At 44.2% G+C, this 22,180-nt stretch overlaps 1 protein-coding gene across 1 annotated transcript in view; it reads right to left on the bottom strand.

Annotated features, from left to right (window-relative positions):
- myo15aa (myosin XVAa) overlaps nt 1-21,840 on the bottom strand; it is a 63,076-nt gene extending 41,236 nt beyond the window's left edge. Inside the window, 21 exon segments of the mRNA XM_080723212.1 lie at nt 73-190; nt 1,695-1,819; nt 2,212-2,257; nt 2,381-2,538; nt 2,663-2,740; nt 3,838-3,963; nt 4,546-4,677; nt 5,048-5,143; nt 5,478-5,601; nt 6,371-6,429; nt 10,856-10,969; nt 11,254-11,415; nt 11,893-12,006; nt 12,218-12,281; nt 13,895-13,998; nt 15,230-15,320; nt 19,103-19,177; nt 19,731-19,840; nt 20,495-20,558; nt 20,712-20,794; nt 21,613-21,840. Coding sequence (XP_080579338.1) covers nt 73-190; nt 1,695-1,819; nt 2,212-2,257; nt 2,381-2,538; nt 2,663-2,740; nt 3,838-3,963; nt 4,546-4,677; nt 5,048-5,143; nt 5,478-5,601; nt 6,371-6,429; nt 10,856-10,969; nt 11,254-11,415; nt 11,893-12,006; nt 12,218-12,281; nt 13,895-13,998; nt 15,230-15,320; nt 19,103-19,177; nt 19,731-19,840; nt 20,495-20,558; nt 20,712-20,794; nt 21,613-21,825 — 2,256 coding nt within the window. The 5' untranslated portion in view covers nt 21,826-21,840.
- Between the last annotated feature and the right edge of the window lie 340 nt (nt 21,841-22,180).

The following is a 22,180-nucleotide window of genomic DNA, read 5'->3' as shown; positions in this document are numbered from 1 at the left end:
TAAAGAAGAATGAGACATGACTAGTTTTGATGCAAAACATTGCGTAAAGACCTTCAAAACACTGCATCTCACCTTGTTGACTCCCACATAGAAACATCCTGGCATGAGCGGGCACATTTTACTCAGCATGATGACACAGTTGTCTCCGGTAGCTTCAGGGATCTGATGCATCGATACAATGGACTTATACCTATAGATTAAACCACACACGCACACGCACGCACACGCACACACACACACACACACACACACACACACACACACATACACACACACACACACACACACACTCAGCTTCCTGTCCACCTTCTGCATTAGCTAGTGCATCAAATGGAAACATTATGTTTTAAACTCTACAGTCTACATGGCCCATACATATGAACTAGCATACGGTACATTTATTTTCTGGCAGGGATCCTGGAGAAGGCCTGGGAGTATGCATATCCGGTCTACATGTGTTTTGTAGATTTGGAGAAGGCATATGACCGGGTCCCCCGGGAGGTTCTGTGGGAGGTGTTGCGGGAATATGGAGTGAGGGGGACCTTGTTGAGGGCCATCCAATCTCTGTATGCCCAAAGTGAGAGCTGTGTCCGTGTGCTCGGTAATAAGTCGGATTCTTTTCCGGTGGGGGTTGGCCTCCGCCAGGGCTGCGCCTTGTCACCTATCCTGTTTGTGATTTTCATGGACAGGATCTCGAGGCGAAGTGGTGGTGGAGAAGGTATAAGGCTTGGTGAGCTAAAGGTTGAGTCACTGCTTTTTGCGGATGACTTGGTCCTGATGGCACCATCGGTCCAAGACCTTCAGCTCTCACTGGATCGGTTCGCAGCCGAGTGTACAGCGGCCGGAATGAGGATCAGCATCTCTAAGTTTGAGGCCATGGTTCTCAGCAGGGAACCGATGGATTGTGCAGTTCAAGTAGGGAATGAGATATTACCCCAGGTGAAGGAGTTTAAGTATCTCGGGGTCTTGTTCACAAGTGAGAGAAAGGGGAAGACGGAGAAGGAGATCAGCCGGAGAATCGGAGCAGCAGGAGCAGTTTTGCAGTCGCTGAATCGCACTGTTGTGAAGAAAAAAGAGTTGAGCCGGAAGGCAAAGCTCTCTGTCTTTCGAGCAATCTTCGTTCCCACTCTCACCTATGGTCATGAAGTGTGGGTCATGACCGAAAGTATAAGGTCTCGGGTACAAGCGGCCGAAATGAGTTTTCTCAGAAGGGTGGCTGGTATCTCCCTTAGAGATAGGGTGAGAAGTTCAATCACCCGAGAGAGACTTGGAGTAGAACCGCTGCTCCTTCACTTGGAAAGGAGCCAGCTTAGGTGGTTCGGGCATCTAGTACGGATGCCCCCCGAGCGCCTTCCTAGGAAGGTCCTCGATGCACATCCCACTGGGAGGAGACCCCGTGGCAGACCAAAGACCAGATGGAAGGATTATATCTCCAGACTGGCCTGGGAACGTCTCGGTATACTCCCAGAGGGAGTGGAGGAAGTTGCGCAGGATAAGGAAATCTGGAAGTCTCAGTTGGAACTGTTACCCCCGCGACCCGATTCCGGATAAGCGGTTGAAGATGGATGGATGGATGGAAGTGAGTGTGTGTGTGTGTGTGTGTGTGTGTGTGTGTGTGTGTGTGTATGTGCGCGTGCGTGCGTGTGTGTGTGTGTGTGTGTGTGTGTGCATGTGCATGTGTGCATGTGTCTTACCTGAACAGGAAGATAGAAAATGGCATTCGGATAGGAAATCCTTCCGTGCGGATCCTGATGGTCTCCAACACACCAGAGTAACACAGCTGGGTATGGACCAGCTCACTGTCAAACAACCCTGGCTCCTGCACACGCACACACACACACACACACACACACACACACACACACACACACACACACACACACACACACACACACACACGCGCGCGCACGCACACGCACGCACACACACACATGCTTGCAAACATACATACATATTAACAAATTTGATCACTTTCAACATGGTTTCCCTATTTTTGTGCATGTCATTAAAGGCACAATCTTCAAAGATTTTCAGAGAAGGCAAAAAGAGCAGAACTATAATCTTGTGAAATAATTTAAAAATTATTTTTCAGCCCAAAAGGTTTCTGCCAAACAGTGAACATATACCGGATGTATTTTTTTAAACACAAAAACACCATCCTGTATCATATAGTGTACTGTATACTGATATACATACTGTAGAAGCACCTACCTTCAAATTGTTTGGCTTAATACAACGTACAAAAAAGGGGTTGCAGCTGAAAAAGAAAAGGCAATAAAAAAATGACAAAGTGTCTGTCTGTCTGTCTGTCTGTCTGTCTGTCTGTCTGTCTGTCTGTCTGTCTGTCTGTCTCAATCTCTCTCTCGCTCTCTCTCCTCACCTCTCCATCTTCTCCACTAGTTCCATTAGTGATGCCTGGAACTTGGAGCTGACGGTGGTAGCTTGGTACTTCCTGGTTCCTGTGTCGCCCTTCCTCATATGACCTCCTTTCAGCTGACCTATGGCCCCCGCATGAACTATGAACAAGTTTGACACCATCTGGACATACAGATGTACAGTTAGACACAGACAAACTGAAAAGAGCTGTCATGTCAATACGATTGATGTAGCATTGTGTTATAACTAAAATACCTTCTCTCCTCTCATCTACCCTCCATCTCACCTTGTTTTTACTCTGTATGAACAGATCCAGGACGTCCTGTCGGACCTGGTCATAGTTCTTATCCAGGAACTTGTGGACCTGTAGGACATGACAGCAGCATTCATAAATCTACATCCACTCCACTGGGAAAAAGAGGATTAATCCTTTGTGGGAAGTGTTTTTAAATCTCACACATTTGTAAGATTCAGTGTTGTTTTTGACAGCAAATTTTGATTTAGTTTTAGTCATATTTTAGTCCACTAAATATCATGAGATTTTAGTTGACTAAATCTACAGTTGATTTAGTCAACTAAAATCTATTTTGGCAGGCCTTGATGGCATCGTAATGACTGATTTCACACTTGGTTGCATGCTGAAAATAGCCTATCTACAAGCTCACAACATGTCACGCTGCGACGTGTTGTGAGCTTGTAGATCGGCTATTTTCAGCAAGCAACACCTGAGAGCAACCAAACATAAAATTACTTTCTCCTCCACTAGTCCCTCCCTAACGTTTTAGTCTAGTTTTTATTTTATTGACGAAATTGTCAATATATTTAGTCTTAGTTTTAGTCATCACAGCTTAGTTTTTATTTAGTTTTCGTCAGTGAAAAAAACACAGTCGACACACATTTTTCGTCATAGTTTTAGTCGACAAAATCAACACTGGTAAGATTTAAAAACACTAGGTCTGTGTCTACCTCATATTCCCTATATAGGGAATTCTATGTAGAGGACTATATTGTGCACACGTCAGCAGAACTAAATTAATTAACACTTTCGGATGTTATTCGGCTTGCCATTAATTACATCATTGCTGTCGGACAATTAAAACATGACAGATCAATGTAGTAGGTAGCGTTTGGTTGGTGATGGTTGTACCCCACGATGCATTATGGGATACGGTGTGTCCACTATAAATATAACTACTTGTATTATTATTCTCACTATACATTCAGACAATACTACAAAATGGCAAACTCACTACAGTAGACTATGTGAGTAGCGAGTAGTGAGTAGCAAAGTGGATGGTTGAGTACAGATCAAATTCAAGGTCACTGAAATTAGTGGTAAATATCAATCCAATGTCAAACATTCTAGAAAACATTCAGTAAAAACATGTTAAAAATGACTGTTGTAGAGCTACCCAATTAGAGGCACTGTAACTAAAGATTAGCCAGTGAGAAGATATGTACCTCGTAGGTGACACGGCCAGCAAAGTGTTTGATGGTGAACTCAGGGAGGGGCATCTTTGGCTTCTGATACAGCTCATTGTTGCCATGGTGATAGTGACACTTCTGGAGAAAGGTGTGATCTGTTGCCTGGCGACAAAATAACAACATGTTGATGAATCAATGATGATGATCAGTACTGCTTTTTTTTTCCTATAATTTTTATCCCACAATTTTGTAAAACACTTTTTCACCGAGTGCAAGTTGCCTAAGCTGTAATCCTGGTTTCTCCTCACAGAAAGGCCCTTTCGCCAACCCCACCTACTGTAGGGTGTGGTGGGCCCTGATGACGCGGAGGAGGAAACACGCCCCTAGCGCCCACAGCGTCCCCTGGCGGGAATCGAACCCAGGATCTTCTAGCTGTGAGGCGACAGCGCTCATGAATACCGTCCACGTTCCCCATCGTAAATGGTAAATGGTGCATTTATATAGCGCTTTTATCCAAAGCGCTTTACATAGATTGTGCATTACATTCACCCATTTACACACACATTCATACACCGGTGGCGGAGGAAACCTACTCACCGGGAGCAATTAGGGGTTCAGAGTCTTGCCCAAGGACTCTTCGACATTAACTCAGGGGGAGCCCGGATTCGAACTGGGAACCCTTCGGGAACCCTTCGTGCTCTAATAACGGTTTCTCTACCCCTGAGCTATGCCGCCCCATCGTACCTGAGGAAAGCAGGCCTGGTCATCAAGAATCCTCAGTATCCCATGAGGCTTAGCAGCAATGAGGTCCATAACAGGCTGGTTGTCGTTGAACTGGATGTCCTGCCATGGGATCTGCTCCCTCATGTACTCCTCCTGTACAGACACGTATTAACACAGTACAGTATGTAAAGCAATATGTAATATAACATGCAGCCAATGTGCACATGTTTTTGTGTGTGTGAGTGCAGCATGGAGTGTACACGTGCCAGTGCAGTGCAGTGTGTGTGTGTGTGTGTGTGTGTGTGTGTGTGTGTGTGTGTGTGTGTGTGTGTGTGTGTGTGTGTGTGTGTGTGTGTGTGTGCGCGCGGCCGCGTGCGTGTGTGTGCGTGCGTGCGTGCGTGCGTGTGTGTGTGTGTGTGTGTGTGTGTGTGTGTGTGTGTGTGTGTGTGTGTGTGTGTGTGTGTGTGTGTGCGTGTGCGTGTGCGTGTTTGTGTTTGTGTGTTTGGGTGTGAGGTAGAATCACCTGTTCCTCCCTGAATATGATACGATTGAAGAAGAACTGAAGATACTCGTTTGCATAATTAATGCAAAGTTGCTCAAAGCTGTTGAAGGCCAGATCCTGTTAAACACACACAGACGTGCAAACACACAAATGCCCAAAAATGTATTTATTTATTTTTACATTCATTACAATTCATATTCACAGCTTGTCTCTTTAGCTGCACACAAGAAGAGACCAGAGGGGATACAAATGTGTTCAAAGGGTTGTACAGTTTACTCAAAATCTATTATTAGGGATCATACTTACTGTATAGCATATAAGGCAGTAGATAAAAATTGACTCTATATTCTACAAAGAAAATGGGATTTTTACTCAAGTCGTGACTCACAATGGTTCCCCACAAATGGTTCGCGACACACTGTTTGGGGAAACAGTGCTTTAAACAGCTTACCTCAAATCCGTAAATGTCCAGTATGGAGATGGAGAGGGCATGTTGGCAGGGATACACCTGGGCGTTGATCCTCTCCGTTAACCAGTGGAAGAGCAGCGAGTACAGGATCTTGGCAACAGCATCTCTGGAGAACAGGGTTTTGTGAGAAGACAAGCGTAACGTTTAGCTTGTGCTAGGAGGCTGTGAAGATGGTGAGTATGACGACACAAGGCTGAGTTATACTTTACATTCAAGTCATTTCATTGTCAAATCTTTGACAAAATAGATATATTTTTGGGTGAAAAAAGTGTGAAGGGTTGAAACATTGTGGTCTTGTAGGTCAAAGGTGAGTATTTGATCTATATGCTCTATTTAAAAGAAAAAAAAATCTTAGTTATTTGTATTTGATTATCTTTATTCATGTCCCATATTATTATGTTTTATCTGATCTTTGTCTTCTCTTTGATTAATGAACAACTGAAGGAATGTTGAGATAAACCAACACCTTTCTTGGGAACTATAAAACATATTATTTCAGGATTAAAATTCCACAGTTTTCCCTTTAGGTTGCAGAGTGTCCACACTGAGACTGGGAGGTCGGGGGTTCGATCCCGGTCAGGTCATACCATAGACTGTAAGAATGGGACACAATGTCTCCCTGCTTGGCACTCAGCATCAAGGGTTAGATTGAGGAGTTAGATCACCACCACTGATTTCCCGAGCGCGGCACGGCTGCGGCTCACCGCTCCAAAAGATGGGTCAAATGCGGAGAACAAATCTTGCATATACAGCAATGTATGCAATCTGAGTTCCCAGAGGTTCTTTTTCTCGCCACTAGGGGGGCGTGTATGTGACAAATAGGAGGAATTTATATTATTGCGAGCAGTGTCTGCTGGGTATTGAAGTCCTCTCACCTGGCATCAACAGCACTCTCCACAGTCAGAGGGGTGTAGATCTTCTCTCTCATGGTCTCCTGTAGAGTGGACAGGGAGTCATAAACCACACTATCATGATGTTTAATTCAGAGCAAGGCATTATTAAACTATTTTAACAATACATATTACTGTACATACAGTGCCCTGACAAAAAATATGTATATGTCAGAGTGTCAGTGTGCAGCCTTTTGCATCTGGCTGAGTTCTTGTTGTCCTAGTCTAGTCTTCTATGTTTTTTTTGGAGCTGTGTGGAACACAAGCTCCCCTATACGTGGCCGTGTGTGTAGGTATGTGGGTGGGTATGTGGGTATGTGGGTGGGTGGGTGGGTCTGTATGTACCCTGTATGTAGTAACCCTGGGTGACCAGAGAGGTGCTGTTGAGTCTAGCCTGCCCTGAGCATCAACTGCAATACACACACACACACACACACACACACACACACACACACACACACACACACACACACACACACACACACACACACACACACACACACACACACACACACAGCTCCACTTCGAACAGAGGTTCGATTTTTTTTCTTTCTTCGGACTGCGCCAGTGTAATAACTGGATGGGAGGTGCACTACAAATACCGAACCTATGAATCTATTCACTGAAGAGAAAGAGTGGGTCCTGGAGTTTGATCAGATAAGGGGAAATGAGACTTGAAACCTCTTGCTCCCACCTGAACTGGACACACATGCGCATGCACGCACGTACGCACGCACGCACGCGCACGCGCACGCGCACACACACACACACACACACACACACACACACACACACAAACTTCCAGCGAGAGGAAATTACTATTGCTCTCCTGTAGTCTCATATTGTCAGACACACCGTCTTAAGTCACCAATTCTAGCGGCGGATGAATGTAGATATCTATCTTTTCGTCTGTCCACTACAAGACTAGCTCTCTTGTTACATAGGAACTACGTAATTAGCAACTCAATTATACAAAATGACTGACTGTGTGTGTGTGTGTGTGTGTGTGTGTGTGTGTGTGTGTGTGTGTGTGTGTGCGTGCGTGCGTGCGTGCGTGCGTGCGTGCGTGCGTGCGTGCGTGCGTGTGTGTGTGTGTGACAGCAACAGATCTCATCACGATAAGATGTACAGTACAATCCTTCCTTCCCTTTCGCTCCCTCTCTCTCTCTCTCTCTGACTCCTTCTCCATCAACACACTCATTCGCTGACAGAAGCTCCACTAAAACGGTCAAAGTGACAGTTTTTTAGTGGTCCAGGGAATCACTGTTTGAGGAAAACCAAAGAAGGGGGCGTGTCTGAACAGAAGGTGGACGGGAAGCTGAATGACAAGGAGGATAAACAACAACAAGGACAGAGAGAAGATGCAAAAGCTGGATGCAGTTGGAAGAGTTCAGAACAGGATTACTTTGCATTTCTGCTGTATAGGAGTACACTCAACATCGAGAACATTTTGCATCAAAATGTGCCTCAAAATGTGCCATGGCTGTGAATGTAAAAATGCGGATTTAGTAAACAGGTGGATCTAAAATGGATAAAAAAACATTCAGAATGAACCCTTCCTGACACCTAGAAGACATCATCTGTCACTTCGTGGTGTCAGCTAATGAGGATCAGCGCGTAACAGAAGGAGAAAGGTTTGTGACTATACAAGCACGAGGACAGAACAAAACAAACAATGTAAACTATATACAGTATAAAGCCTTGTGTGTGGAATAAACTCCCTGTCGCACTTAGAACTACAAACTCACTCCCTAGCATCTGCCGTGGACTGAAGACTCACCTCTTCAGACTCCACCTAAACCCATTGTACTTACTGTAACACTCCCCTTTTTTCTGATTAGGTGCGTGGTCTACCTATGTTATTGTTTTTCTAGATTGATATTCCTATGCATTTGTTGTATTGTTGTTGATGTACTGACATATTATCTTGCTTATTATATTGATGTATTACTTGCTTATTGTAAGTCGCTTTGGATTAAAAGCGTCTGCTAAATGCCTAAATTGTAAATTGTGTCCAGCAAATACAATCCTGAAATGGAGCTGAAGCGTCTCTCTGGGGGCAGGGAAAGAGTAAGAAAGAAGTGAATGGAAATCACCAGTGCAAACAAAACCCTGAAATGTGTGTTTGGGTAGAGTATACTGTATGAGTTCAGTGGTTCACACTGCACAGCAAACATGTGATATGCCTGGCGAAGGGTTTTCACATTGTGTCACAGAGCTAGTTGCACTATTTGTAGTTCATATATTTGTCTAATTGTATGTACAGTATGTGTGCAGTGCACCTTATATACCTTACAACAATATAGAGTTGTGCATGCATGCGTGTGCGCATGCGTGTGTGCATGCGCACGTGTGTGTGCGTTGGTCCGTGCTTGTTTAACTATTCATGTCCCCACAAGGATAAACTGTATAGGCCTACCGCATATAAATGTGCGTTCGTTCATGCATGCACCATATAATGTTATATAATGTTATGTTGTTTTTATGAGGTGATTCTATTACCGTGGAGAAACAGAATCGGCCCTCATGTTGATACCCTAGCGTTGTAGATAGCTCCCCATGTCACATTTGCTTTTCAGTATCATAATGAATGGATGAGGACATGATGTGAGGGTGAGCTGTGAGCGAACCACTTGATACAGTCAGGACCAGGTAACTGAAGGCAGGGACACGTCCATATTGAGTTTAGACAGGAACCGAAGAAGTATCATAGCAGATTAAAAAGTGTCTTTCTTCCTCTATACTGAAAAGAAGGCAGATATGGGAGGATGGATTTTCATCAGGTTACCCTGCTCCGGTTTTGACACTACTAATGCTCTGGTAACACGTCAGACCCTGTCCTAGCTGTCTCTCAACACAGGGCAATCAGGGGAGCCCATGTGAAACGCAGGAACTCTAATATTATTTTGTAAAACAGCTAAATGTTTAAACCATGCCATCAATTGTTATGTTTGTTGTCAGTCAGTCAGTCAGTCAGTCAGTCAGTCAGTCAGTCAGTCAGTCAGTCAGTCAGTCAGTTAGTTAGTAAGTTACTTTAGTTACTTTAGTTTTATTTAATTATACACTATGTAGAGTAGGTTAACAACTATGCATACTGAGAATAATGAAAAAACTAACAAAACTAAAACAATAGGGTTCCTAAAGCTTCTTTTGTCCCCTATTTACACTATGTTAATTCAGATAGGGGAAATGATGGCTATTGGCTAGTGAGGGTGATAAACCGTTTCCAGCAGGGGGAGCAGGTAGGAGAGACACAGAGGCAAGACTCACCAGAAAATGCATAGAACCTTGTTGCATAGCCTCATAAACCAGACTCTTTGAATCAGAAGTAGGAGTCTAGTTTACTAGCCTACTCAAGATAACACGCCAAGTGACGGAGACTGACATGAGAATAGGTTTAATCTGTCGAAGTACACAAAGCTGCTGGACCAGATGGTACCCCATGATGTGTCCTTACTCCTTAGGACCTGCTCTAGACCTCTAGTCAGCGATCAAATACTTTTACAGACATTTTAAAATGACATTCAGGGCCAGAAGCATCCATATAAGCGAACCATTCAACTGAATAGAGCGGCGATTAGTAGAGGCGGACAAAAAAAAGTGGTAGTGTAGTATTCTGAAATGAATCTATCACTCTTTTGTTATTTGCAAGTCACATACGTATATTTTTGCATGAGTGAATTAACTCTGTGATACTGCTGTCTGCTACTTCGAACTGGGAGAGCTGTCACTGTGTGGGTCCTGCATGCTTTATGAAAACCCTTTAATGCGCAGTGATTTATCATTTTCTAATATGTTTGATTTCTTATGTATTGGTTTTGCTATTTACTGTTACTTATATAGTTCACATGCTACATGAGTCAGCCAGGGCAAATGAGTCAGGGCAAATGTACAAAGTACTTTTAAAGTGTATATTGATATAAACTGGAACCCTCTCTGTCTCATTTTCTGTTGTGTATCGGCTGGTGTCTCTAGTATGTGTTGGGCTAAAAAGTTGCTGAAGGTGATACAATGGCTCGTAACATCACCTTCTATTTGCGTGTGTGTGTGTGTGTGTGTGTGTTGTGTGTGTGTGTGTACATGTGGGTTGCACGTGTGTGTGTGTGTGTGTGTGTGTGTGTGTGTGTGTGTGTGCGTGCGTGCGTGCGTGCGTGCGTGCGTGCGTGTGTGTGAGCAAGTGAGAGAGAAGTGAGAGAGAGAAACAAAGAGATGGAGAGAAATGAGAGAGGGAGAGGGAAAGAAATGGAGAGATACGATAGAGGCCAGCTTAATTGGCACACTGCCCCGTCTATGACCTTTAGGTGTACAGAGGTCAATCTAGAGTGCCCTCACAAGTATAGTAATACAAGTAGACACAGTCATGCGCACACACGGACACGCACACGCACACGCACACACGCACACACACACACACACACACACACACACACACACACACACACACACACACACACACAGGTCGTTACTGACGGTGACTTTGAAGGTGATGGATTTCTGTAGGCCTTCTGGTGAGATCTGAAGCAGCTCTGCCACCACTCTGATCTCCTGAGCACTCACAACGGACGCCACCTCCTGGCCATCTGCCTGTAATGCAACACAGACAGAGAAGAGAGAGAGAGAGAAGGGGTTGGAGAGAAAGAGAAGTGTGAGAAATACAGAGAGAGACAGTAAAAGAAACAACATGAGAGAGAAAGTGAGAGGTGAAAGAGAGGATGGGATGAGCATACAATACATGATCATCATGGCATGAGAATGAAGTCACTACACTCCCTCTGCGTCATTACAAGTTTGAGGAATAAAATGTATCTATTATGCTGAGGAGTAAGAGAGAAGCAGAAATAGTATTAGTATGAAAGATTAACGTGCACCTCATGTTTCTGAAAGTAAACATTGCCCAAGTGCAGAATGGAAGCCAGAACTCTAAAGATGCCCGACTGGTCTTCGGAGGTGAAGTGAAGAGTATCCATGGCAGCCAGCAGACGCTGGAAGTCCTCCGTTTCGTTCTTTCCTGCTATCGCACAATCCCCTCCCTACATGGAGAGAGAGAGGGCGAGAGAGAGAGAGAGAGAGAGAGAGAGAGAGAGGGGGGGTGAGAGAGACATTTGAACATGATTACTAATATTCATCTTAGAGTTTGATTTGATGTTGGTTTTCTCAAAAGTAGGATTTGTTGACCACTGAGCTGTGATTCTGGAGTATGTGGAAGATGCATAAGCATATTTTACATGTGGTTTCGGGTGATGTCATGTATGACTTTAGTAATGCGGGTCACACATTGATGCAGATGACATTGTGCTGTGCTGCATTGTGTACAGCAGTGGTTCTCCGAGTGGATTCCAGGGACTCTGTGGGTTCCTTTAGGGAGTTCTAAATTGACCCATACAAGTCTGTAACTCTGGCAGTGTACACATGGAACCAAATGAACACTGACAGGTTCATTTGTAAACTGTCAGAGTTAAGGGGAGACCTTGAAATGTAAAAGTTTGAGAAACACTGGTGTACAGTACCTGGTTGAGGTAATAGTAAGTCTCAGATTCCTGCAGATAGAACGCCTGTCTCTGCTGAGCGGGCAGACCTGCCAGCATTTCATAGAAGATATGGTAGTTCCTCTCATCTTTGGCCTGGAGAGGGAAACACATATTACACACAAATACACATTTGCATGAACCCACAATGCATGAACACACACATACACACAAGCACACATACAGTACTGTACATAAACAAACACAAAAGCTATTTCGGAATTGCAAGCACTGTGAAATGTACTGTAGGAGTATTAGCGCGTACTGTACATTGTGTGTGCGTGCGCGTATGCATATAATGTGTTACCTGGAAGACGATACGGGACTTTTCCAGAAGATATTGAGAGGTTATGGCACCACTGATCACACCCCTGTAGCAGGAAGTAATATTAGAGTGATGCTGCATTTTGGAAGATGATGCAATATGGAATCTCTACTTCTGTTTCCTTGATAACAGAGCACAAAAGCAACAGATAAAGCTGACCAACAATATGCAAGGGATAACAATGAGCCAGCGGCGCCGGTCGGAAATAAACCCAGAGAGGGTGATTAAATGATCAATTATCCTGCTTATTACACGGCTACTTAATAAATAAATAATAGAACTGACCCAACAGTAACAACAAAACTAAATATTTCATTGCAAGTATTCCATTAATTTATGCCAGGTGTTGCAGTCCGTCCAGTGCAACACGTTGAACACAGTGCCGGATGTCAGACATCAGCTCTGCATACGGAGATTCTGAACCTTTCACGCCGGTTCCGGAAAACGGGTTGGGTCGAGGCCGGGCATTGCACTACCTGCTGCGGCGGGGAATGCGCGTGCCGAAGTCTGTGTTGACTCATGTGGCGTACGTGATGTCAGAACCTTTTATGCCGGTTCCGGAAAACCCTGATGTCAGACATCAACAAAACCGCGTATCGGGTCAGCAGAAGTGATGTCACAGTGAGTCAGCGCTTGTGCCGGTTCCTCCGGAACAGCCTGATGTCAACAATCAGCTCCACATACAGAGATTCCGAACCTTTGGCGCCGGTTCCGGAAAACCGTGCATCGGGTCGAGTCGTGGCCGGGCACAGCACAGCACTCTGCGCTGCGGCAGAGAACGCGCATAATAGATGCCTACAAAGAGTAAGCTGTATACATTACCACAACAATGACTGCAACATAGAACGTAAAAGAAGAAAAGGAAGACCAAAGACCACCTGGAGGCGTACGGTTGAGAAAGAAAGAAAAGAAGCAGGATGGAAATCATGGTCTGAATTAAGTGAGGACTGCAGCAGCTGACCGTGAAAAGTGGAAGCACTCTGTGAAGGCCTTATGTGCCACAAGGCACAAAGTAAAGTGGATAGGTAACAGGTAACTGTTATTGAGCTCAGCAGTCATTATCCAGAAATAACACACCGCTGAATTCAGTGATTGACCAATCAGAATCAAGCATTCAACCACACCATTAATTGGACTTATTACACAGCTTGGTTGAATGCTTGATCCTGATTGGTCAACCGCTGAATTCAGCAGTGTGTTATTTCTGGATAATGACCACTGAGCTCAATAACAGACCTCTGTCCAATCAAAGATTCAGAGCGCCTGCTGCGCTGCCGTATCCAACATGGCAGCCATGTAAACAAACGTGAAATGTCACTTACAGCTAAACATTGTTCTCAAGAATGTTTTTTGAAAGCATTTGAAGCAAGAAACAGACAATGCAACCGAAGATCGATTCTATGTGATCAACACTTCCTGTACGTTTACCGAGGCGACCGTGTTGCACTGGAAGAACGGCCGCACCTGGCATCAATTAATGGAATACTTGTATTACTGTAAGCAAGGAGCTCCAAGTCGGGATTTAATCACCCTGTCTGGGTTTATTTCTTAACAATGACCGGCTCGCCGTCAATTATCCCTTGCTTATATCATGGCCAGTTAACGTAAGTATCTAAGTAAGACAGAAACAGAGAATAAAGACAAATTTTTTATACTCACTGCTCCAGAAACACTTCTATGTATTTCCCAAAGCGGCTGGAGTTATCATTGCGAACGGTTTTGGCATTTCCAAAAGATTCCAGAAGAGGACCTGCCTCAAGAATCTAAGGAACATGCAAAATTACAACATTAATCCACAATCCGTGATCCAAAGGGAGACAGTTAGTGTATGCTTGATTTATATTCTGTGGCGAGATGGTGTCGCATGCCAAAAATAGCGGGGCAACAAGCTCACAATGTGTCACAATGCAGTGAGTTGTTTTGAGCTTGTTAATCGTCATTTTTTGGCACACAACACCATCATACAACAAAGCGTAAATCAGGCATTATGCAACATAAAAAGTTAACATGCAAACACCAAACTACAGTCCACAATATTATCACACTGTCTATAATGCCAACAATGTTTATAACCATTTCTTGAATGAGTAAGATGAGGAAAAAAGTGCATAAACGCCCCCAAAAATAAAAGCCACATACAACCACAACAACAAAAAAATCACAGCAATGCAGGCAGGACACAGGAATGTGACAACAACCAAGTTACGTTTCAAGTGTAATGCAAAGGTAATGCATGGAGAGACCTCAGTACCTCAATCTGCACCACAGACAGAGAGCCGCCAGAGACACAGAGATAATTGTTATTTATCAAAATATCAACAAACACAAAAATACAACAGCTAGATAGATTTGATGTCGTTTGAACCCATCGTTCCATGTGTGTGTCTGTATAATTTCCAATGCAGTGGTGTAAAGTAACTAAGTACATTTACTTAAGTACTGTACTTAAGTACAATTTTGAGGTAATTGTACTTTACTTGAGTATTTCCAATTTCCAATACTTTTACTTCTACTCCACTACATCTCGGATCCAAATATTGTACTTTTACTCCACTACATTTATTTGAAAACTTTAGTTACTAAGTTACTTTGCAGAAATAAATTATAATATTATAAAACATATATAAACCACTTTAGCCCTATTCTATACCTTGGCTATTTGAAAATAGCCGATCTACAAGCTCACAACGTGTCGCGATGCGATGTGAGCTTGTAGATCTGCTATTTTCAAACATTTTGTACTTTTACTTTTGGTACTTTAAGTACATTTTGATGCCAATACTTTCATACTTTTACTCAAGTACAAGTTGAATTCTGGACTTTATAATGGAGTATTTCTACATTGCTGTATTGATACTTTTACTTAAGTATAAAATGTGAGTACTTTTTACAACACTGTTCCAATGCAGTAATATACCTCCGCACAAGCCAGCATTTCCACATGTGTATACCTGTTGTGTGGTGTTGTGTTGTTGGTGTATTGCTGCCAGGTACCTGTTGTGTGGTGTTGTGTTGTTGGTGTATTGCTGCCAGGTAGCGCAGGACCAGTTTGGTGGCCTCTGTTTTCCCAGAACCACTCTCCCCACTGTAAAAGAGGATCATTGTATTAACCCTGTAGGGCAGCGGTGCCCAAAAGGTAGATCGTGATCTACCAGTAGATCACAAAGGCTGTGCAGGTAGACCACATGACATGCCCCTAAAACATTTAAATATAAACAAAAATCACAAACCCCTTTTTTATCTCTCACTTGAATTAAGTTCAAGCAGGGCCTCTCAGCTCCCTTCATGGCTTTTCAAGTAGGCAAATCCCAAATGCAATGATTTGTTTTCAAGAGTCTGTAGCATTACAAAGAACCCTTTCCCCTTGCTATTTACCTATTTTTCCCCTACTATTTAAGTGTGTTTGTCTTATGTAACATCAGTGCCGCTATTCCAAACCCCCTTAAGATCGTTTTTGGGAAGGTAGATCACGTTGAGCTAGTCATTTTAAAAGTAGCCCTCGAGTCACAAAAGTGTGGGCACCCCTGCTGTAGGGGAACCCAGACTACCCACTCTCCCCACTGTAAAAGAGGGATCATTGTATTAACCCTGCAGGGGAACCCAGACTAGTACCCACTCTACCCACTGTAAAAGAGGGATCATTGTATTAACCCTGTAGGGGAACCCAGACTACCCACTCTCCCCACTGTAAAAGAGGGATCATTGTATTTATTAACCCTGTAGGGGAACCCAGACTACCCACTCTACCCCTAAGCCAGGGGTTTTCAAACCTTTTTGACCCAGGGCACCCCTGTAAATAACTTTTTCATCCACGGCACCCCTGAGTTACACTGTTAATCTTTAGAATCTTACATCATATTGGAAAAATATCCGTTTCCATCAGAACTGACTGAAAATAACGTTATACTTGACGTTTAACCACTTGAACCCCAGCATGCCTATTCTGGGGGGAAGGTTCACCAAAAATAGCCGATCTACAAGCTCACAAAGCGTCACGTTGTGACGCGTTGTGAGCTTGTAGATCGGCTATTTTTGGTGAAGAGAGTTGTCGTAGATAGAAAAAGAACTCATCAAGTACAGTGCAAATCAGGGTCTGTTTTACTAAGCATGAAGTGATATTGATGTAGTGATATTGATGAATTCCAAATATTATCAAATTATCTCGCGGCACCCCTGGACTGGCATCACGGCACCCCAGGGTGCCCCGTCACCCACTTTGAAAACCCCTGCACTAAGCTACAACCACCCTTTACACACATTAACACACACAATCACACAAGCAACAGCCACCTTTTACACACATGGACACACACAATCACACAAAATGCTTAATTGTGCTTGTTTTTGGGAGAGGCGTACCCTATATTAAATTAGGCTCATGAAGCTTTCATGTTTCATGTTAATGGGGACAGAAGGCACATGTTTACATCATGTCCCTTCTGCATTTCAAATTCTCATCCCTACTTTGCACGTGTGTCCAAATCATCTCAACCTCTGTCACTTCTCTTGCTTTCTCTCCAAATCGTCTAACCTGGGCTGATGTTCTAATGTAGTCATTTTCACCTCCAGATCGGCCTCCAGTCTTTTCATCAGTGCCACTGTTTCCAAGCTGTACTGTAAACTACCGTCTTAGGCCTATACGGTACGTCTTCCCTCTCACTCCTGCTGCTACTGGTCAACCATCACTCCTGGCTCTTCTCTCCATCCGTTCCACCCTGCCTGAACTCTCTTCTTCACCTCTCCTCCACCCTCCTCATTACATCACAGGGGGGGGGGGGACTGAGTTACAAGGGCCCAAGGTGGAGGGGGGCCTTGAAAAGCCCCCTCTCCCCTATGAAGAACATTCATTGGGGGACCACAGTGAATCCTTGTCCCCAGGGCCCAGAATTTGGTGTCACACCCCTGTTTGGATAGTTTCTAAATCAAAGTATTTAAACTCCTTCTCCTACTCTTTGCATCTTCCACTGTCCTCCCTCTCTTTCACGCACATATATATCTTACTCCTGCTAATCTGAGTCCCCAGAAGTTCTTTTTACTCCCGCTGACTTTCATTCCTCTTCACTCCAGCGCATACCTCCACCTTTCCAGACCTTTAGCCTATTCCCTCCTCTCACTGCATTTCACAATGTCGTCCGTGAACATCATAGTCCACAGTGCCTCCGGTCCATTACAAATACGAACAAGAAAAGGACAGAGGCAATCCTATGTCTCAGAACTGATCCTGTTATTTATAGTTATCCCTTAAAATGTAAATATGGCTGCTGTTTGGGCAACTCCCAATTTGTATTGTTTTTATATGTACAAATGAATAATTGAAATTAATGAGTTACAGCTTATGAACCTGATGCTTCCATTTAGGCATGTCTGCATTGGTGAAGTTGTCTTTTCTTTTTGTTTCTTTCTTTCAAAAAATAGCAGATGAGCCCACAACATCTAAAGAAGTGGCTGGGTGGTTTTTCAGTGCACTCAGTTGACACTGTGTGGTTCCATTGCATTGAGTAACAGAATACCTTTCACTTACCTCACTTACCGCTATCAAGGCTATTACCAAGAATTAAATCCCATGTGCTAAGTTATTAAAAGCCCTGGTAAAGCCAAGGTGTGGGCTTTTAGCACCAGTCTATTAATCAGCTAACGTGAGCCACTACAGTATGTGATCCCTCTCACTAGCCCACGGTAGCTGCTTGTGAAGTCATTGGTTTAATTGACTAAAGTGACCATCTGAGACCTGACTAATGGAGGTCTGGGCTCTAATTTTGTGTTAAACCAACTGAAACTGCTCTCTCTTTCTACCACACACACGCGCGCGTGCACACTGCCAACTCTAAATACCATCATTATCTAAGCTGGTTAAGAGGGGGGCAGGCGTGTGTGTCTATCTGTGTTTGTTGGTTAGGATATTGGCAGTCTAGCCGCATTCCAGCATAGGGTTTCAGCCCATCGTCTGGTTAGCCAAAAACGGGCCATTAATTGATACCGTACACCCATCAGTTAACTGTACGACACACAAAGGCGCATACACACCCAAACACATTCAACCACACTGACACACACAGGTCAGAGCACACCCACACATGTACAGTATTCAGCCGCAAGCATACAATCACACATAATCTCTCAAAGACTTTGAACCACTGCTACACACAACCACACACACGCACGCAGAGACAGATACACACACACATACACCATTAATGTGACATGATCTCCTCCTGGCCCAGACATGGCTGGGCTTTCCTTACAGGTGTCTCCTTCAGAACGCAGGTTGATTGATCCAGGTGTGTGTGTGTGTGTGTGTGTGTGTGTGCGTGTGTGTGTGTGTGTGTGTGTGTGTGTGTGTGTGTGTGTGTGTGTGTGTGTGTGTGTGGTGTGTGTGTGTGTGTGTGTGTGCGTGCGTGCGTGCGTGTGTGTTAGAGATAGTTAGACCATTCAAAGATTTCTGGATGCCCAAGTATCTGTGTGCGAGTATGTGTAGATATGTACAGGGGAAATAGACTCACATGTGACCATGCACGTGTGAGCGTGTGTGTGTGTGTGTGTATACTGTAAGTGTGTGTGTGCTCGAGGAGATCGATTTTGACGTGGAGTGAGGAGAGTGTGACAGATGGTTCTGGGTTAAGTTGTCGTCCACAGACAGACTCTCATGAATTTACAAAGACTATTCCAACAGGAGACGGAAAGCTCACTGACACGGCATGTGCAAGATGCTTAATATTGACACTGAGAGCAAGTCAAACCTCTGAACAGATGAGAAAATGCATTCAGAGAGAGATAGAGAGAGAGAGAAAGAGAGACAGACTGACAGACAGACAGACAGACAGACAGACAGACATTGACACAGAGATAAATAAAAATTAAATATTTTACCTTATTATTATAACTTGGTTGTGTTTGGCATCCATCATTTTGGAATAGGAGGCGTTTGCTATGGCAAACAGATGTCTGCAAGAGAAGACAGATCTGTGTTAGCCTAACTGAGGGCAGAGAACTATGGGGACACTGTGAAGCCTATACCCATATAGGCTATAATGATCTCATCAGGGTAAAAAAACATTATGTGTCCTGTGTCCGCAACATGCAGAAATGTCTGCATGGGGAATTCAATCTGAAATTGCACATGGACATTGACCACTTGCATATGCAGGGAGTGAGAAAGGCTTCACTTTCCCAAATTTACAGATATGGGATTTGTATGCACAAATGCGGTCCCATATCCTGGACAGACTCGTAAACCGCCCACTTCCGGAAAACATTCTTACGGAAGTTGGTTGTTTACTAGGCAAGGACAGAGTGTGGGTGGAAATGCGCATATGGACTTGTTTTTCTCATTCCTACAAGAAAGAAAGCCCTTCTGATTTTCTTAGCCGTGGAGTGTGATAGAACTATAGATGTTCTTAGCCGTGGAGTGCGATAGAACTATAGATCGTAATTAGACTTCATGGCTATGATATATGGTACACCTACCATGAACCAAGCAGTTTTAACGAGGACTTACGGGGGGTTCTCTCCCAGAGCGTGACCCTTGTACTGCTGAATCAGGTCATCCCCGTAGATGTCAAACATCTTATAGGGGTTCACCGACATCAGAATACTACCGATGTAGGTCTGAGAGAGAAAGAGAGAGACACAGAGAGAGAGACAGAGAGACACAGAGAGAGAGAGAGAGTGATAAATACATTCCAAAACACAACAACAACAGACTCGAGTCTCTTTCTCAGAGACATGAAAATAAGACGAGTGTGAATCAAAGTGTAAATGGAGTTTACTTTGGAGAGGAAAACAGACAAGAACAGTACTCCAAGCAAGTCCCATGGTGGCTCCTCCTTCCTCTAAAGTTCCTCTAACAAGATGGAGGTTTAACAACGGTAAATAAAATCATACATTAGGGTCGTGGGGACATTTGATTGGTTCCCAAGAATGTGACAAGACAGAAACACGTAGGGTCGGCTGTATATTTCCACTAGCGCAGACCCAATTAAGGTTGTTGTGTCCAGACAGTGGTATACAGTAAGCATGAAAACAGTGTCACACAGTCCATATTAACATGGTAGGCCTTCCGGGTGAAGGTGGCATAGAATAATATATTTATTGATCAAAAAATATGATATTAACTACAAACAAATTTACCTAACAGAGAGAAAAAAAGAAAGAAAAAAAAAGAAAAGAAAAAAAACGATAAAGTCCACTCATGCAGTTCAGATTATGAAATAGTATCTCTGAGCTGTGTCATTGGGATGTGAGCGTTCTTCACAGACTTACATAGATCAGCTCCCTCTCAAAGCGTCTCTGGAGGTTCTGCAGCACGGCCTCTTCATGCAGCTCTCTGAACATACACACAACACATTTATTTTGGGGGTATGTTTTTTAAGGCTTTTTGAGCTTGGTGTTTCATTTCATAGTGCAGTGAAGAAAGACAAGCACGGCTGTTTGATTGTTTGACTGATTGATGCAAGAGCATGCCGTCTCTGCTACTCACTGAAGCTGTGTCATGTCTTCCACTCCATCTTCCTCTCTCTGATCCCGATAAGCCATAGACGGCAGGCTTCTGATTGAATACATCTATAAAACATGCACACACACACACACACACACACACACACACACACACACACACACACACACACACACACACACACACACACACACACACACACACACACACACACACACACACACACACACAGCTGAGAAGGTTTATGCATACTGTAGTGCAGTGATTCTCAATCTTTTTCATTTCAAGGACTCCCTGTTTGATATGCATGGACCCCCATCTATTATGATGCGTACCAAGTGGACTAGTAAGGGTTGGTTGCTTCCATTTGAACACCTAAAGACATACAGACCTGTAAGGGTCCATTTGGTTCTTAACAGTAATTTAGCATAGGACCCCCTGGAACCCCCTCAAGGACCCCTGGGGTTCCCCTGGACCCCAGGTTGAGAACCACTGCTGTAATGAATGTACACACCATATGCTGGATTATGCAACTAATGTTAGGACAAAATGACACACACACACACACGCACGCACGCACGCACGCACACTCTCACACACACACACACACACACACACACACACACTCACACACACACACACACACACACACACACACACACACACACACACACACACACACACACACACACACACACACCTCACACAGTGTATCAGTGTATCTCACTTTTTCAAATGTTCTTTGTGTGAACTGGAATGAACATACAGTCGTCGTGTCTTGTGGGGTTTCATGTTTGTTTAAATCATCAAGCCAAAGTAACATTATTTCGAAATGTGTGAACAATTACATTTTTTGTTCTGGTGAATTTGGATATACATAAAAGTGTTGTCCTTCACATAACCACACAAAGTTGACTGTCTTTACCTTGTCATACCAGTTCCCCTGTGGTTCCCCCTCTCTGTTGAGAATCCACAGAGCATGGTCTTCCCCCTCGAGTCCCTCATTGTACATCAGAACCGCCTCCTCATACATAGCCCACATCTCCGGCGTCCACTGTTCCATGTCTTCCGGCAGCCCAAATTCATCACTGCCTTCGGCCCAGTGCTGCCCTGGTTCAGAGCCCTGAACCTGGGGCATCACTATCGCGTATGATGGCAGGCGGTCATAGACTCCTCTGATGTTGGTATTCGACATAGCATTGGAGAGGTCCCGGGGGTCTCGGGGCTCGGCAGCGCCAGGTCGTGTGAAGAGGCCCGGTCTGTAATTGGCCCCGCGGAGGTTGGGGTTCCTGGACATGGCATTGGAGAGGTCGAAGCCACGTCCAGCAGGCTGTGGCCGAGTCACCAGAGTTCCATCTGGCAGACGGTACGTAGCTGAACGGAGGTTGGGGTTCCTGGACAAAGCACCAGAGAGGTCGAGACCTTGGGGTTCCTCAACGCCGACTCTGAAACTACCATCAGGGAGACGGTAATTGGCCCCCCGGAGGTTGGGG

The sequence above is a fragment of the Nannobrachium achirus genome, assembly GCF_963921795.1.
Source record: "Nannobrachium achirus genome assembly, chromosome: 4".
NCBI lineage: Eukaryota > Metazoa > Chordata > Actinopteri > Myctophiformes > Myctophidae > Nannobrachium > Nannobrachium achirus.
The sequence above is the reverse complement of the archived record's forward strand: the minus strand, read 5'-3'. Positions and strand labels throughout refer to the sequence as shown.